The sequence below is a fragment of the Rhinolophus hipposideros genome, assembly GCF_964194185.1.
Source record: "Rhinolophus hipposideros genome assembly, chromosome: 24".
In the NCBI taxonomy this organism is placed as follows: domain Eukaryota; kingdom Metazoa; phylum Chordata; class Mammalia; order Chiroptera; family Rhinolophidae; genus Rhinolophus; species Rhinolophus hipposideros.
The window spans coordinates 12,623,126-12,640,874 of NC_138070.1; the positions used below are offsets into that span (position 1 = coordinate 12,623,126).

Here is a 17,749-nt window from a genome sequence, read left to right on the forward strand (position 1 = left end):
GCCGGGGGCGGGGCCACACCCTGAGGTGGACGAGAGGCCGGGGGCGTGGTCGCGCGGGGGAGCGGCTTGGACCCTTCGGGATGAGGCAGCCGCCTCCACAGGCGGCGCGCGTAATCGCCCCAGTGCGAGAGGCCGCGCAGGGGTTAAGGCTGCGGCGCCACCTGGGCGCCGCTGAGGAGACCCACGAGCCGGCGAATCCCGCGCGGGCGCGGCGAACAGGTGCCCGCGCGCGTCAAGCGTCGGCAGGGGCGGGGAGAGGGGGTGCGGCCGGAAGCCCGGGGCGGGGTGCCGCTCGCCGGGTGAGCGGGAGGAGCCAAGGGAGGCAGGAAGGAGTTCGCCGGGCTGCGCGGTGCGCGATGTGGAGTCGCCGCCTCGGCCCCTGCAGCAGCCGCCGCCACCGCCGCTGCTGCTGGGGCTGCCGCCGAGCCGAGGGACATGGAGCGCGGCTGCAGAGAGCGGCCGCCGGCAGCAGCAGCAGCAGCAGCAGCAAGCGTCGCAGCGACAGCGAGGCGCAGCCCGCTCCGTGAGGCGCTGCCCGGCCGGCGGCGGCAGCGGCAGCAGCAGCAACAGGGCGGCTGAAACCCCGGCGGCGGCGGCCCTCCCCGCAATCTGCCCTCGCGCTTCGCGGCCCCTCTGTCTTCCCTTCCTTAGCGTCCCTTGGCCACCCCCCTGCTCCCCAGCGCGCGCTGAGCAGCTGAGCCCGGGGGCGGGGGAGGGGGCGCGTGCCGCCGACGCGGGGGAGGGGCGGGCAGGCGCGCGCCGCGCCCAGGGCTCGCGGGGACCCGGGGTACGCGTGCCGCGGCGCGAGGCGCGGGGCGGCGCGGCGGGGCCCCTCCCCCCTGCAGCCTGGCGCGCGCCGGCCGGGCCGCACCGCTGCGGGCTCCGCGCGCGCGGGCCATGTCCGCCTTCTGCCTGGGCTTGGCCGGCCGCACTTCAGCACCCGCCGAGCCGGACAGCGCCTGCTGCATGGAGCTGCCAGCCGCGGCCGCGGACGCAGTCGGGAGTCCCGCCGCCGCCGCCCTCGTCTCCTTCCCCGGGAGTCCCGGGGAGCTGGAACTGGCGTTAGAGGAGGAGCTAGCGCTGCTGGCGGCCGGGGAACGGCCGTCCGACCCCGGGGAGCATCCTTCGGCCGAGCCCGAGTCTCCGGCCGAGGGGGCCGGACTGCAACCGCCGCCCGCCCAGGACAGGGAGCTGCTGTCGGTGATCCGGCAGAAGGAGAAGGATCTGGTGTTGGCCGCCCGGCTGGGCAAGGCGCTGCTCGAGAGGAACCAGGACATGAGCCGGCAGTACGAACAGATGCACAAGGAGCTGACAGACAAACTGGAGGTGAGCACGTCCCTCCTGGGTTGGGTGGCACCCGCCCGGCCGGCCCTGGGCAGCTTCTGGAGCCACTCACCCAACCCATTCCACTCCACCCCTTCCTTGCTCGCCCTGCCTCACAGAAAACCGCGTGGAAGTGGGCGTAGGATGGAGGGTTTCGGATTATCAGACCAGGGCATGCCTTGAATACACCCGGCTTTCCCACCCTGCTCACAACACATGGGCGCATGCAAGCTCCAACCGCTGTGGGCAGTTCTATGTATGTACTGTACACAGCAGCTAAAATAGAGCTTACAGTATGACTAATGGATACAGCGCTGAGGTGATGTCTCACACAGAAATGAGAAAGGGGAAGCATTTAAAATATGTTCACGTTTTCAGAGTAGTTAATCTCTAATCCGGGTGTTAGCGTAAAGCTTTCCAGTTTTGGCATTAAGGCCTCCAGATGCCCTTGTCTTAACTTCCCGGCAGCTCAGACTTGTGGGAAACAAGTGCCCCTAAAGGAGCTTTATATAGCCTTCAAATACTCAGGGATTAGGAGATGTGGTTCCATTGCAGTCAGGCAAACCTGTGCTCGGCGTGTGACCATTGGCAGTGGATTCAGTTTGGACCTCAGTATTTTTATGTGTATTTAAACAGTACCGTTCTGGGTCTCACATATGCAATTGCATAGCCAAATGCAACGTAGGAAAACCCTATCACTTCAATTACTGTTATAAATACCCCTTGAAGTGTGCGCAAGATTTCTGCCAAAGTCTTTCAGAGCTATGCCTGTTTGTTTTTTTGCCCTTAACCAGATAGAAAAGAGTCTTGAAAGTAGGGTGGAACACCACCATATCTAAAAATTAGATTTAAAAAGGAGGCAGCATCTGTGGCAGTGGAGACAGACAAGCTTATCTTTTTCTGCCTGTGCATTTACTTTTGTTACCCACTTTGCTTGCAACCACTATTTTTTTTTATTAGTCACAAGAGAATAGTACAGTCCTGAATAGGATCTGAAATTGACCCTAGTCTGGTTCCATATCACTACTACTGTTGAACAGGCAGAATGTCGATTCAGAAACTTTTCTAAAATAAGATTTAAGTGTGTCTGTAGTCCAACAACATATCAAAAGTAAATCAGGGAGAAAAAAGGAAACCAGTGAGTGCCCCGTAGTTCAGTTGGCCTGTTAACTAGGTCTGCCAGTCGATGAACTCCTGAGATACCTCTCTGAAAAGTGGTTTGTGAAACCTATAGGTAGACTGCCAAAAAGCAACCCAATGAATTGGATTGTTTAATTTTCACTTGAAGTAGAGGTCTAGAAATAAAAGGGTGTCTTTTTTTAAAAGAGATTCGATTACATGACTCTATAGAAGTACTACTGCAGAGATTTATACTTGTGATTTGAAATTCCTTCAGTGAGGGACCTGATTGAAGAGACAACAGACTTGAAAGGAACATCATATCAGGCAGTTTGATTAGTGATAGATTTCATAGTAATCCTGAGTGTGCAGTTACACACAGCCTGGGCTCCATGTGGAGGGAGCCATTATACATTTCTTTAACAAAGGAAAAATTTCAAAATTCTATAACAAGACAGGTTCTATTGTAAATAGAATAATTTACCTACGACTTTTTTCTGTTGACTTGATAGACGATGATAAAATAGTTTAAAGCTCTTACATTGTTTTTTTAAAATCTTTACTCCTGTAGGTCAGCATATGACCTCTAGTACTAAAAGTTTAAATATCTGGAGATTGGTTGCACAACAGTGTGAATGTACTTAACACTATTGAACTGTACACTTAAAAATGGTTAAGATGGTGAATGTTATGCTATGTATACCATAATCCCCCCTTATCCAAGGGGGATACATTCCAAGACCCCCAGTGGATGCCTGAAATGGCAGGTAACACTGAACTCTGTATATACTATGTTTTTTTCCTATACATACGTACATGTGTTAAAGTTTAATTTATAAATTGGGCACAGTAAGAGATTAACAAAAATAATTAATAATAAAAGAGAACAATTAAGTTGAGAACTTTCATCTTTCACTTATAGTAAATACTTTCCAGCTTCTCTGGCATATCTGAATTGCCAGCATTACTACTCTTGCACTTGGGAGCCACTATTAAGTAAAATAAGGGTGACTTGAACTCAAGCACTGCAATACAGCGACAATTGACCTGCTAACCCAGAGGGCTACCAAGTGACTAACTGGCAGGGAGCATAGTATACAGGGTGGATACACCTGACAAAGGTATGATTCACTTCCCAGGCAGGACAGAATGGGAGTGTTCGAGAGGTCATCATGCTATTCAGATGGGTGCAAAATTTAAAACTTGTGAATTGTTTATTTCTGGAATTTTCCATTTACTATTTTTGGACCGTAGTTGACTGCGAGTAATTGAAACTGTGGAAAGCGAAACTGCAGATAAGGGGGGATTGCTGTACTTTACCACAATTTAAAAAATAACATTTTTTTAAAGTTTGTTTTTAAAAAGCAAAATATTAATCATTGTTGAAGCTGAGCAATGGAGAGTTCAGTTATGTTATTTCTTCTAGGTATGTTTGAAGATTATCACTAAAAATTTTTAGTTTTTTTGAAACACATTTTTAAATACCCTATAAAGATAATGTCAAAAGAAAAAGAAAGAAGAAAAAACAAAAAAACCCAAACATTTTTTAAAGAAATTTAAAAAAAGATATTGTCCTTAGTTCCTTGTTTATTCTTTTAGTACTAGTATGAGAGTGGCAAACCTAATTAATAGGGTCCTGTTTCATTTGATACTTGCAAGGGAATTTTCCCCACCATATATTTTTTTAGGCAGCTTAGATTTTAGAAAGTCTGCTTAGACAAAATACTTCCTAAAGTTGAACACCGCCACTCTGCTGTATTTCAATTAAATTAAACACTTAGAGGTAGAGAACCAGCTCTTACTTTTAAAAGCGTTTGTAATTTTCCACAAACTGTCAGTCCCATGGAGTCAAACACACTTTCTCACAGGTTGGTTTAAAAGATAAAACATATGAGTGGTTTCTGAAAGAATGTTGGTTTGACTATTAAATAATGAGACTGGTTTTGTTTTTAGTCCCATCTGCTTCCTTACTACTACTTCAAAATTGGCACCTTTCTAACTTCAGGACCAACAAGCCATTTTCAAGATCTTTTCTACCTATTCACTAGTTAATATTGAATACCTCTCCAGTTCTGTGTGCCAAAGCTAAGATTTTGTTTTGTCATTTGAAACGTAAAGTACTTAATCTTCCACTCTTCTTAAAGGCACAGTCTTTAAAGTCTTTCGTTGAAAGGTTAACAGAAATTTTTTAGTGATTCATTTCTTAGGGCTAAAATCAAGAGTCAAATTAATTTGAATTACTGTAAGGTTTTGGTCATTTTTAACATCCTTAATTGAATATCCTGGATTGTACTCACTGAATCAGATTTTCATATGCTTAAAGTTCTAAAGACTTTTTTTAAAAATTTATTTCTTTACATCTAAAATTAGCCCTTTTGCTTTTAAAACTTACATTTGGCAGGGTCCTTAGTTTTTCCCCCAGAATATGAACTAAGTAACTTGCATTTATACACTTTTTTCTTCAGAGATTAAATATTTAGTTTTTTTAAAATACTGTTTTTAATGTATAAGATCCCCTTTTTTCCCAATCCAGCTGAGAATGAATTATCTCCTACTGCAAAGGTGGTCTTTCCCTCAATTATGTTTTCTTCCCCCTTCCCTAGGCCAATTCTCATGCTTCTAGTACTATTTTTTTAAATAAGGCAAAACAAGTAAGTTGAAAATGATCACGTAATGGGAGTTACTAGTGGATTTTGAGAAGCAAACACGGGACGCTTATTGGCATTCAGTGCTTGGTCCACTTAAAAAAAATAGTACTTTGTATTTTTCAAGAATCATATTCTGGACTTACAAGAATGGTGTTGCTATTTGGTTTCTTTGCAGAAATCCATTTCTGTAATAAACAATGTTAGATAGACTAATGATACTAACTTTGGTTTGTTCAGAGTTTTAAATAAATTTCACTTTTTTAGAATGATTTTAGATATACAGAAAAATTGGAAAGGTGGTTCAGAGTTTCCATATGCCCTGCACCCAGTTTCCTCTATTGTTAATGTCTACGTTAATATGATACACTTGCATTAGTCTTACATTACTATGATAATTAACAAACCAATACTGATATTCAGATTTCCTTAGCCTTTACCTAGTGTCTTTTTAATTCCAGGATTCCATCGGGGATACCAGATTACATTTAGTTTTCGTATCTTCTGAGTCTCTTCTTTGCTCTAACAGTTTCTTAGACTTTCCTTGTTTTTGATGACCTTGGCAGTTTTGATGACTTTTTTCTTTTTGTTTATTGAGGTATAATTGACATGTAACATATTAGTTTCAGGTGTAGATACTGACTTTTAAAATACTATATAACCTTAAGAAACAAGGAATAGCATTGGGCAGGCCTCCTGACCTCCACACTTAGTGATAAATCTGCCTAGAGTTGACTGGTTAATTCAGCAGTTAACTGCAAATATAATACTTAGGAGAAGCCTTTATTTTTTTCAGAGTAGACAAAAGGCTAAATTCTGTATGTTTATTAATAGGAAAGTCTTGATTTTTTTTTTTCAGTGTTGGGAAACCTGAATTAGGAAGTTTGCCACATGTCCAAAGAAATATAAGGACAGAATAGATTCATCAGCACCACCTGTCCTCAACCCCTCCCCACCAAGTGGATTGGATTGTTTTAGTTGCTTGGTTGGGCTGTTCACTAACAGCTGTTTGCTGAATATTTTTAAGTCTGTTCTTTCACAGCATAAGCCTAATTTATCTGGCCTCTCAGTAACACTGTAATTACTGAGTTCTTGCTGTTGCCTTCTGCTCAATCTTTTTCATTTTGGAAAAATTCAATATACCAAGAATCACAATTTTAGGATTGTAATTAGCGTTTGTTTCTGCATTTCATCTTTCTGAAGTGTCCACAGTGACTAAAACATTCTCATTTTGGATGTTGAGCAATGAGCAAAGCATAGATAGAGCAGAAAATTATGCTGGTAAGTAGAAGTAGAAGTCCCTCCCTTGTCATCCCTTTTCCTACATGTTCCAAACTGGAGCTGTATAAAATATAACTATAATGCGACTTTTCAACAAATATACTGGAGTGGCTATATCCAAATGAGTTACTCCCTTAAAGTGATGAACTTGGGAGGATGTACATTGATTTCAGTGAAAACTGCCTTTGCTAATGTGTGCAGAATATTAATATTGGGTCACATTAAATTAATTTTAATTTTGTCTTTTGGCACATTATTTGGACTGCTCTGTCATGGTACATTTTCATCTTTTGGGGGTAACTTTGATTTTCAGAAATATTTACAAGTCACCCAGAGCAAAGAAAGGGGAATAAAATGGCACGATGAAATGAGATAATCTCTTTTTTAGACACATCTCGATGTAAAATGATGGGACTGATTTTCTTTTATAGCTGTACACTAGCCCTTAAGGCTTTCCAAAAGAAGCATTCCAGAAGTATTTGAAAAATGAGACCTTGGATAGAATAAGAGCATAGCTTCCCACAGTGAAGAGATGACTGAGAACTCTGAAGAAGATTTATATGCTCATGTTAGCTTGTTGAAATAATCTCAGTGTTTGATATCAACCTTCAGTGCATTAGGATTTCCTGTAGAACATAGGTAGGTAGGTAGGTAGGTAGGGAAAGAGACAGGCAGACAGACATGCATGCATGCATACCTAGGTCTCATCCCATTCTTAACTGAATCATAATTTTTGGAATTAGGTATATTTTGGACTGTTGTACCAGAGCTTCTCTGAGAGTACCAAAAGTTGAGGTGCTTTAACTTATATTTCATATACTGCTTGACATATATACTTAGCTTTTTTGTACATACTATGTTTTATAAGTAGAACATACTTGCCTCTGAAAAGAGGCATCCATATTTATCTCACAGAAACAAAAGCATGTTCTTAATTCCTTCAGTCCAAAAGAATCCTTTTCAGTTGAGTTGCTGCTTCAAACCTGGACTTTTACTGCATACCATTTGTCACACACAACTTATTACTTGTATAAGCCTCTCCCAATAGAATGAAAACTCCATAAAGGCAAGGACCATGTCTCTTTTGCTCATCATTGTGTCCTCAGCACAGTGGCTGGCCTATGGTAGGCACTCAAGAATGAATGAATGGATCAGAAGTAAATACGCAAGGCTAATAGGCCATGATTTAAAGTAGGCCTGATCCTGAACTTGCCTTAATGATTTTGAAATACAGTGCTATATATAGCAACAAATATTATTGAGTTGTGATTTGGAGCACTAAACAGAATCAAGTGATTTAGACACAAATCCCAGCTCTGCCATTTACTAGTATTGACGTTGAGCTTCTCACTTAACCTCTTGTCTTACGTTGCTTCATTTGTAAGAAAAGATAGTTGATCCTAAGGATCTCTGGAGTGCTTTGCATCTTTGAAAAGTCTGATTCTAAGTGCCGGGAATTATGCCAGGCGTGATAGATGATTTCAGGAGAAGCTGCCTTAAGGAGTCATTTACGTTGTTTAAATATATAGTTCACCAGTTAATTAGATGACTTGCTAAATTTCAAGTGAATTCCCAAGTCTAGAACCCCATGCCCAAGTTAAGAATAAACAATGACATTAAGTGTTTTCAATAGGAAAGGCATTCTCTTTGTGAAACCGACTCCTTCCCTACTTGGGAAGAAAGGGGATATTTTCATAGCTGTGAAATGGGCAACTTTTCATATGTGGCAGTGTTTTGTTGTGCTGACTGGGGGAAAAAAACACGAGTATGTGGAAAGAAAAAAATGAAAGGCAGTAGAACTTTTAACAGTTTTTAAATCCTCTTCACTTTTCACTCAGCACTTAGAACAAGAGAAACATGAACTAAGAAGACGATTTGAGAATCGAGAAGGAGAGTGGGAAGGACGTGTATCAGAGCTGGAGAGTGATGTGAAACAGCTTCAGGATGAGTTGGAGAGGCAGCAAGTTCATCTACGAGAGGCAGATCGAGAAAAAACACGCGCTGTCCAGGAATTATCAGAACAGAACCAAAGGTTATTGGATCAACTCAGCAGGGTGAGTTATAAGTTACGAATTTACGGTACAAAATACTGAAAGTTGAAAGAGAGCTTCTGTAGAACATCAATCGTGTATGTGGTAAGAGTAGTTCTGATTTTTGTTGCTTTTGGTGTTACATCAACAAGTGAAGTATTTTCCACCTACAAGAATTTTAGCTGTGCCAAACTAGGAGTCGGGAGCTAAGACCCTTGCCTGTCATCAGCTAGCTTGACAATCACTTAACTTGGGAGTTTTCTCATTTTTAAAATGAAAGAATTGTGCTTAATGATTTCTGTCATTCCATATAGCTCTGAAAGTCTGATTCTGTTACCTAGAGGAAGTCTGTCACTGGTAAAATCATGTTAATGTGTTTAGTTCAAACACTAAACAGTGCTGTCTTTAAACCAAAAAGCTTAGGGAAAACTTCTAAAGCAAATCATTTTTATTAATGTCACATTTGTGAATGTACATTCCTTCATAGTATTTAAATATGAAAGGAGGTATGTGTATCTGTATTTTAAATTTGTTCTCTTCATTTCCACGTTAAGTAAAAATTCTTTACTTGTACCTTTATAGGGTGGTATCGTGGAAGTACTAATTAATTAACCAAGGTCAAGACTGCTAAAATCATTGCAAAGGAGTTTGAGGTCTGAGTAGGTGGAAATCTAATCTAAATACAAGGACATATCTTTTTAACAAAGGCAGGAATGTTGTTAATGCCTTGGTCTCTAAATCCACCCACTTTTGAATTAAGAGCTGAATTTACACTACTGTACCTCAGTCCTTCTTACATGTTGAAAATAAAACTACTAACTCTTCAGGTACTAGTGCAAGAAAGAACTTCTGCTCTGAACTCATCTGTAAGCACTAATGCTCTCAGGAGACCACTGCCCTCGTCTGCTTGATTAGTGTTTGGTGCCTGGGTCTTTGGGAAAAGCTTAGCTAGAGCAGCGTATGGTCAATTCTTGGCGCTTCCACTAATGTGATGGGCAGTACTGTATGAAGTTCTTTCGGTAGTTTGTGTCCTGGTTGCTTCCCCGGGTACTCTGAGACTGGTCAAAACCTTCTGCCTCACAAGGAAATGTGAGGTAAGTGCTACTACTAGAGAAAGGGAGAGGAAGAAGGAGAGGTAGAGAAGGAAAGAATGGAAGATAGGGAGGGAGAGGAAGGGAAAAGGAAGAGAAGGAAGGGGGGTCTGATAACTTGGAAAACAGCTAGTTGCAGGAATACCAGAATGTAATATGAAAGGTGAGAATTCAGGTGATAGGGATAGCTAAAGGTCTTGTCTGCAGGTTTCCCTCTAGGGAAGCAAGTCACCATTTGATTGGCTGGAAAGGAAAATTGGGAGTTCTTCAAGAAGTCATTTACAGGGCCAGCTCAATAATATCATTTTTGACTCAGTTTTAAAACCAGTTTCAGCAACTGGGAAGAGAATCTCTATTCTTGTAATATTTTTTAGGTTTTTGAGTCTTCATTCATTATTCATAAAGGATTAAACTAACTAGGTAGGCCTGGCGAGATTGATTTATTTATCCAAAAACATTTATTTCGTTCTGAGCAAGTGTGTCTTATATGGAGAGTTAAAGGAAGACAACGAACCAAAACAATTTAAGGGGAAATTATTTCTTGAGAGCTAAGTTCATGTTACCAAATAACTGCTTTCTGATCTGGCAAAAGACAGGTGGCCAAGAGAGATGAAGGGAGAAAGAAAATACCAGCATGACATAGCAAAAGAACACAGAGCTTGGAATTTAGATGTGTGTTGAATCTTGACTCTGCTTCTCATTAACTGGGTGACCTTGTTTGTGCCTCACTTTCTTTATCTTTAAAATGGGGGTAAATGTTTGTATGTTGTGCAAATACTGTTGACATGAAAATGAGATAATGTGTATAGAGTAAGGAATACGTGAAGGTAAGGATGTTTCAGTGTTTATGGTTATTTTACTAATGCGGTGTCTTTATAGTTGAGGTTCCTTTGCCTAATTTTTCTGTAGAAAATCCTGATAAGATGCTCCCAAAAGAATATAGGAGGATAACATTTCCTCTAGATCTAGATTCTTCTTATCCTCTCTGGCCTTGAATGTAGGCCCTTAGTGAGTTTTGTGGCTTTTTTTCCCTTTCTCTTCTTAAGCAGGACAAGCCCCTGGGGTTTCCATCAGCAGCCAGTTTAGATTGCATTTTATTATCATTTTATTAACTGGATATTCAGGAACTAGAAGAGTTGAGTAGTCCTTTGAAGTGAATTAAGATTCTCCGAGGGCAAGAAAACAACCAGCAGAAGTAATAGAAGGCCGTGCTTTTCTTGTAATGTGTTTTTATAAGCAAGAAATGTATAATATCTAAAATATAGTACAACATTTCTGTGATGCTGTTGTCCAGAGTATTTTTTTTTTATTTTTTTTTGTACCCACTCTCTCACTCCAGAGTATTTTTAAATGTGTTTCCTTTGCTCCCATGGCCTCCAAGGTTTTTGTTTTGTTTTGTTGTTTTTTGTTTTTAATAACAGCTCACTTGAGATATAATTCACATGCCGTACATTTACTTTGATAAAGTGTATAATTCAGTGGGTTTTAGTATATTTACAGAGTTGTGCAGCCATCACCGTTACCTAATTATAGAACATTTTACCTCCCCCAAAAGAAACCCTGTGCCCATTAGCAGTCACTCGCCCATTCCTCCTAACACTCGACCCCATGCCCTGACCCTGACAACCATCAATCTACTTTCAGTCTCTACAGATTTGCCTATTCTAGACATTTCATGTAAATGGAATCATACATATGTGACCCTTTGTGACGGGCTTCTTTCCCTTAGGTAATGTCTCCCAGGTTCATCCACATTGTAGCGTATGTCAGTATTTTATTTTTATGGCTGAAGAATATTCCATTGTATGGATATAACACATTTGTTTATCCATTTGTTACTCGAGGGACATTTGGGTTGTTTTTTCACTTTTTGGCTGTTTTGAATAAGACTGCCATAAACACTCATGTACAAGTTTTTGTGTGACCAAGCTTCTTTTCAGCTCTCAAATAGGATGCTATGAGCATATGTATCCAGTGAACTTCTGTATTCTCATTATGATGAAGGGATAGGTATTATTCTAATTTTATAGCTGGGAAAACTTGAGGGACAGAAAGATATGTGACTTGATTAAGGATCTTTCAATTCAAGACTGATTAAGGTTCCTGTGCCTCAATTTTAAATTTATGAGGCAGCAGTTAAAATCCCAGGCTTCAGAGCCAGACAGCCCTGGGGCCATATACTGACTCTCCTATTTACTAGTTGGGCAAACATGGGAAAGTTTTTCACCTTTTTTAACCTTAGTTTCCTCCTCTGTATTATGGAGACAATTGTATTATTACTGTTAACCTGATAGTGTTATGAAGACTAAATGAGATCCTGTATGTAAAGCTCTAATTACAATACCTAGCACATAGTAAGTGCTCAATAAATGGTAGCCATCATTATAATTATCAGATCCTCATCCTTTAGATGGGATTTCTGCATTCTAACTTGAAAGTGGAAGAATCTGAAGTGCCCCCAGCACATATCAGTGTGTCAGGATGCATTGTTTAGTACTTAATCTCTATCCAGAAATATCCGTGTAAAATTGATTCTCCTGGGAATAAAGTTAGGTTTAATCTATGGTACCTGGACACTGCTGCCTATACCCTGGGGATACCTTTATCCCTGTTTATTTGCTCATTTGGACAAAATGTCCTCTGAATTCTCTTAGCGTCAAAGATTCTGAGTATCCTCCAAATACATCAGACTGTCAGTCTGCGTTGGGACAGTCTGTGTTGGGACAGGACTGACTGGCTGATGTATTTGGAGAAAGTGTAATTCACTGTCTAAGTTGGAAAGTAACACAACAGCAGCACTGACAGTGAGCTTAAGTAGGACTTGTTAGACACTTATCCTGACTATATCAGAAGTGGAGGAACACAGTGGGCCTTGCTTCCAGAAAGGAGAAGAGGGATATGGGCTATGCTTGTTGCCTAAGGAGAGCATGTAAAGTTTCAGGTGGGAGTTTTGTAAGAATCCTTCTGATATATAATACAGCACGTTTCACTGGCATGACAGCAGAAACCTCCAGAGCTCCCAGATGATTTTCTCCCAAACAGCAGCCGCAAAGATATCAGAGTTCTGACCAGTGTTAAACAGTCCTGAAGTGATTATTCACTAATTGAACCGACCGCAGCTTAGAACATAGTTTAGACACTGTGGAAAGTTCTTATATTCTGCTAGTACAGTAGGAAAGCAAAGCAATGATTTCAACAACGTAGAAACAGTCTTGTTCATAATAATGACAATATCAGTAATAATGAGCTTCTTATTTAGCCTTTTCATTCTTCAGAGGCAGTTGGAATAAAGATATTCTTCAAATGAATCTCAGTAGTGTTAGAAACTTCGGTAAGAGTTAAAGGAAGGCATTTTCACAGTTTTAATAAAACACGACTCACGTTCTTGCAAACGCTAAGGTCAGACTTGAGCATCTGTTGACCAAAGATTCGGGAAAGCAATTGATTTCTTCAAAAGAATTTAAAAAAGGAATTTAAAATTGTTTAGGAACCTCTAAGGTTTCTTTCCCCCAAAATATGTAGCTTTAGAGTTTGTAGAAATTGGCTAGGAAATTTTTTTACACTTTTCTCTATAACTTTATAAAGGATATATCAGTCATACCTTTTTTTCTGCCTCTTCAATCCTTAATCCTACCCACTGCAGAAACCACACTTATGGTCCTAATCCTATTGTCTTTACTAGGAATTAGGGCTTCAGTTCCCTGCAGGACTGAATGTATACAATCAAATTGAGTCTTTGGTTATTATGTATTGGATTGTAATTATTGGATAATACTAGATTTCTGCTTTTTCTATTTAAAAAAATCGTGAGATATTTCAAGCATACAGAAAACTACAGGGATAATATAAATCCAGCTTTGTAAAATCTTAACATTTTTTATATTCAGATTTTTTTAATACATAAAACTATTGATACATTTGAGGCTGGCTCTCATCTCAGTGCTCTCCACTTTTCCAGTTATTGTCCTTGCTACTCATGTTTTTATATATATACTGTACACACGTGCATATATATGAGGTCTGACAATTAAGTTCGTGAAATTGTTGCAGTGATCTTGCTAACCTTTTTTGATATCAGAGATATTATTCAGTATGAATTTGTACCAACTGGACAGTTCACTAAGTTTACTATTTGGAAGTGCTGAAAAGGCTGTGTGAAAAAGTTAGATGACCAGAAGCTGATCGTTAATGAATGCCAACTATAATTTTATATATATAATGTGATGGCTCGGTATGAGGTCGGAGGGATAGTGGATGGGGGGAGGGGGGTTCACAGTGTGGGGGATATAAATGATGAACGTCTAAGTATTACCTTGTCTTGTACACCTGACACTAATAAATTAAAAAGAAAAAAAGAAAAAAAAAGTTAGATGACCTGAATTTTTCACCAACAATGCATGGCTCTTGCATCACGACAATGCACCAGCTCCCACGGCACTGTCTGTGAGGGAGTTTTTAGCCAGTAAACAAGTCACTGTTTTGGAACACCCTCCCTATTCACCTGATCTGGCCCCCAATGACTTCTTTACCCGAAGATAAAGGAAATATTGAAAGGAAGATATTTTGATGACATTTAGGACATCAAGGGTAATACGATGACAGCTATTATGGCCATTCCAGGAAAAGAGTTCCAGTATTGCTTTGAAGGGTGGACTAGGCGCTGGTGTCAGTGCATAGCTTCCCAAGGAGAGTCCTTTGAAGGAGACTGTAGTGATATTCAGTAATGAGGTATGTAGCGCTTTTTCTAGGATGCGTTCACGAACTTCATTGTCAGATCTCATATGTGTCTATGTAAACATAGATATATCTCTGTTACATATACATATATATCCATTGATAATGTATAATAGTTAAATTTTTCCATATTTTAAACATTTAATAAATGGCAGCATTATATACATACACATCATTCTGCAATCTCAATGTTATGTTTTTGGGATTGCCAAAACTACATTAATAAATGTAGTTCCAGTTCATGTATTTTAATTGTTTAGTATTTCATTGTGCAAATATAGTACAACATACCTCTCCATTCTTTTGTTAATAAACATTTAACTTGTTTCCAATTTTTCATTATTGCAATCTTTCCTGAAATGATTATTTTTAAACCTTTTCTTCTGGTGCAATATGTTTGATTTACTCTGGGGATAAACCTAGGAGTGGAATTGCTGGGTCCAAGAGTAAGCACATGTTCACCTTCATGAGATATTGCCAAATTACTCTCCAAAATGATTGTACAAATTAACATTTCTAACTAAAGTGTGTGCGGCTGAGCCACTGTGTGTGATTTTTCATATCCTCACCAACAGTTGGTTATTTTCAGATTTTAAAAATTTAGTCTCATGGATGTGAAATGGAATTTTTGTTTAAAATTATTTAATATTGTTTAATATTGTTACTAGTGAAGTTAGGCATCTTTTGTTTTTATGTTTATTGTGAATTTCCTGTTTATGTTCTTCACCTATTTTCTTACTGGTGTGTAAGAGTTTTTTAATACCTTCTTGAAACTTTTATTTTTACTTTGTTTATGGAGTCTTTTATTAAGCAGAGGCATGTACTTTCAATGAAAGCAAATTTGTTAATCATTTCCTTTATGTTTTCTTCTTTTGTGTTTTGCTTAATCCTGTCCTCCCAAGTCTTAAAGATATTTTCCTATATTAATTACAAAAATTTAAGACTTGTTTTTTACATTCAGATATTTATCTAGAATATATTTTTTAATATGATGTGACATAGGAATCCAGTTATGTTTTCTATGTGAATTACTGTCTCAGCATTGTTTATTTTCCCCCATGGATTTCTAATGCTATATGGATATTTTTAATGAAAAAAAATCCTAACATTTACTCTTGACTGAAACCAAGATAACTTAAGATTAAAAATTTAGAAGGCTATAGAAAACTGTATTAGTTTGCTAGGGCTGTCGTAACAAAGTATCAGACTGAGGGGCTTAAACAACAGAAAGTTATGTCTCACAGTCCTGGAGGCTGGAGGTCCAAAATCAAGGTGTCATAGGGTTGGTTCCTTCTGAGGCCGTGATGGCAGGATCTGTTCCCAGTGTCTGTCCCTCCTTGGCTTATAGATACCTGTCTGACAGGCACAGACACCTGTGTCTCTTTCCTCCATGTATACCTATCTCTGTTACCAAATTTCCTCTCCTTATAAGAACACCAGGCATATTGCATTAGGGCCTGGCCTAATGACCTCTTTTTAATTTGATTATTGCTATAAACTCCTATCTCCAAATAAGGTCACATTCTGAGGTAATAGGGTTTGGATTTCAACATATGCATTTCAACCTATAACAAGAAACATTTTTAGGTGGTTTTTTTGCACTTAACAAGTCCAACTCTTGGATCTTAGTCAGTGCTGTCCCTGGGAGGTGTTCACAGTGGTGCCGCTTTTTTGGGGGGTTCTATACACTCAATAACATATTTATGCACCAAAACCATTCGTATGTCTGCGACCATACAACTAAAGGATGCCATGACAAATGGGGAGAGATTTAGAACCCTTAATTTTTTTCTTCGAAAAAGTCCCAGATCACCTCTCTCACCATTCTCCTTTACTGACTTAACTGGCATTCTATTTTTTTGAGTAAAACAGTGAAACCTTTGTTATTTTTTAGACCTTCTTTAAGCAACACTCAGCAACACGCAGAATATTTATTGAGGAAAGCCTAGGGGATACAGCAGGTAACACGAGACCTCTGTCGTGTGAAACTAGTGGGAAGAGATCTATAAATAACTAGACAAATCCACAAGATAATTATAGATTGTAGTAGGTACTATGACGAGTAATGTGGTGGCTCATGACCAGAAAGAGGAGAGCAGCTTTAGAAAGGGTAGCTGGAAAGACCTCTCTGAGGGAATAACGTTTGAGGTGACACTTGCAGGGTGAGCAGCCAGCCAGAGAAGAGCTGGAAACAACATTCTTTGATAGATACTGATTGATTGTAATCTCTTTGAGAACAGTGACCACATCTGGCTTGTTTATTATTATAAACAGGTATTCTAGCAGAGTGGACATTCAATTAAAAAACAGAAGAGAGATTGGTGGTTGTTAACTTTTGTTAAGTGACTATCTAAAGTACCTAAGAAAGAAATGGTTAGACCTGTGTATCCCTTTCTGAAGAATACACTGTCCCTCCGTGCACTCTCAACTCTTGCAAACTCACTCTTCCGCTCTCTATATGCTATTTGAAAACCAGTGGTCAGAGGGACTGTGGACGTCAATGCTGTGACAGGCAAGCTGTGGGTAGTGGGCACTCAGGCGTTGTCTTCATAGATACTCCTGGAATTGCATGAACACCCAGCTTTCCATGAATTGAGAAGAATGACTATAGAAGGGGCAGAGCTTTTGTGTATCGACTTACAGCTGGCAAGTACTTTTGCATCGTGCTGTTTCTCCAGTGGTCTGTAGGTTGGGTGGTTACTGAGTGGCTCTATAGTCCCAAGACCTTGCTGAAGGAGATGGAAATGAGCGTTTTAGCTTTTACCAAAAAAAAAAAATTGTCTCATGGGAGGGTTGGCCATGATTTGGACTTGGGCATCATGATGGCTCCCCACCCCTTACCAGAAGCATACACTCTGGACAGAAGAGCTCTCTGTCTCTAACTATCTGTCAGTTGTCTGTCTCTAACTGTCCGTTAGAACCCAAAATGGTTTGTAGTGTGAAGCAGGAGGCAGAGGTTCCCCTTTGGAAAGCTGCATAGTGACTGCTTTTGAACAGAGCCTGATTGAGGATGTATAGTTGTTCCTGGATGTAAAACTCTTGAGAATTCACCTTAAAATCATTATTTTTGCCCTTCTTATTATTTGTTTCAGTACTGTGCTATGTATATTCTCAAAGCTTTTGTTTCCCAGTGTCTTCCCTATTCCTTTTCCCCTTCATTGCATCTTTACAAATGTCTCTAACAAACCTCTCCCTGATTGTTTACGTCCAGAATCGTGGTCACATGCCTAGTCACGATGACTTTGGGTATTACTATTCCATTGTGCCACAGGCAGGAACTGTATTTGGGGCAATATACAAAAAGGGCTGTTCCAAAGGGTGGGTGAAGCCAAAAGTTGTCACTATAGAATCACAGATAAGGAGGGGGATAAAAAGAATTCAGCAGGAAGTTAGGCCTAGGTCCAAGGCCAGGAGAAATCAAAGCTTGCATTTTAAACTAGAAGGGCTTAGGCCAAGAGGTAGCTGGAGGAATAGTCTGAAGATTGGCGATGGAGAGATTGAAATAAAGGAACAAAGGTCCACTTGT

At 40.2% G+C, this 17,749-nt stretch overlaps 1 protein-coding gene across 4 annotated transcripts in view; it reads left to right on the top strand.

Annotated features, from left to right (window-relative positions):
- Window positions 1-869: 869 nt before the first annotated feature.
- The window catches only part of BICDL1 (BICD family like cargo adaptor 1), an 86,492-nt gene continuing 69,612 nt past the window's right edge, over window positions 870-17,749 (top strand). For all 4 annotated transcript variants that reach the window (XR_013992489.1, XM_081037076.1, XM_081037077.1 and 1 more), the window contains exons 1-2: window positions 870-1,326; window positions 8,207-8,422. Coding sequence is in view for 3 of the 4 variants with exons in the window: in XM_081037076.1 (XP_080893202.1) it covers window positions 898-1,326; window positions 8,207-8,422 (645 nt within the window). In the remaining variant the exon portion in view is untranslated. The remainder of the gene's footprint in view (window positions 1,327-8,206; window positions 8,423-17,749) is intronic.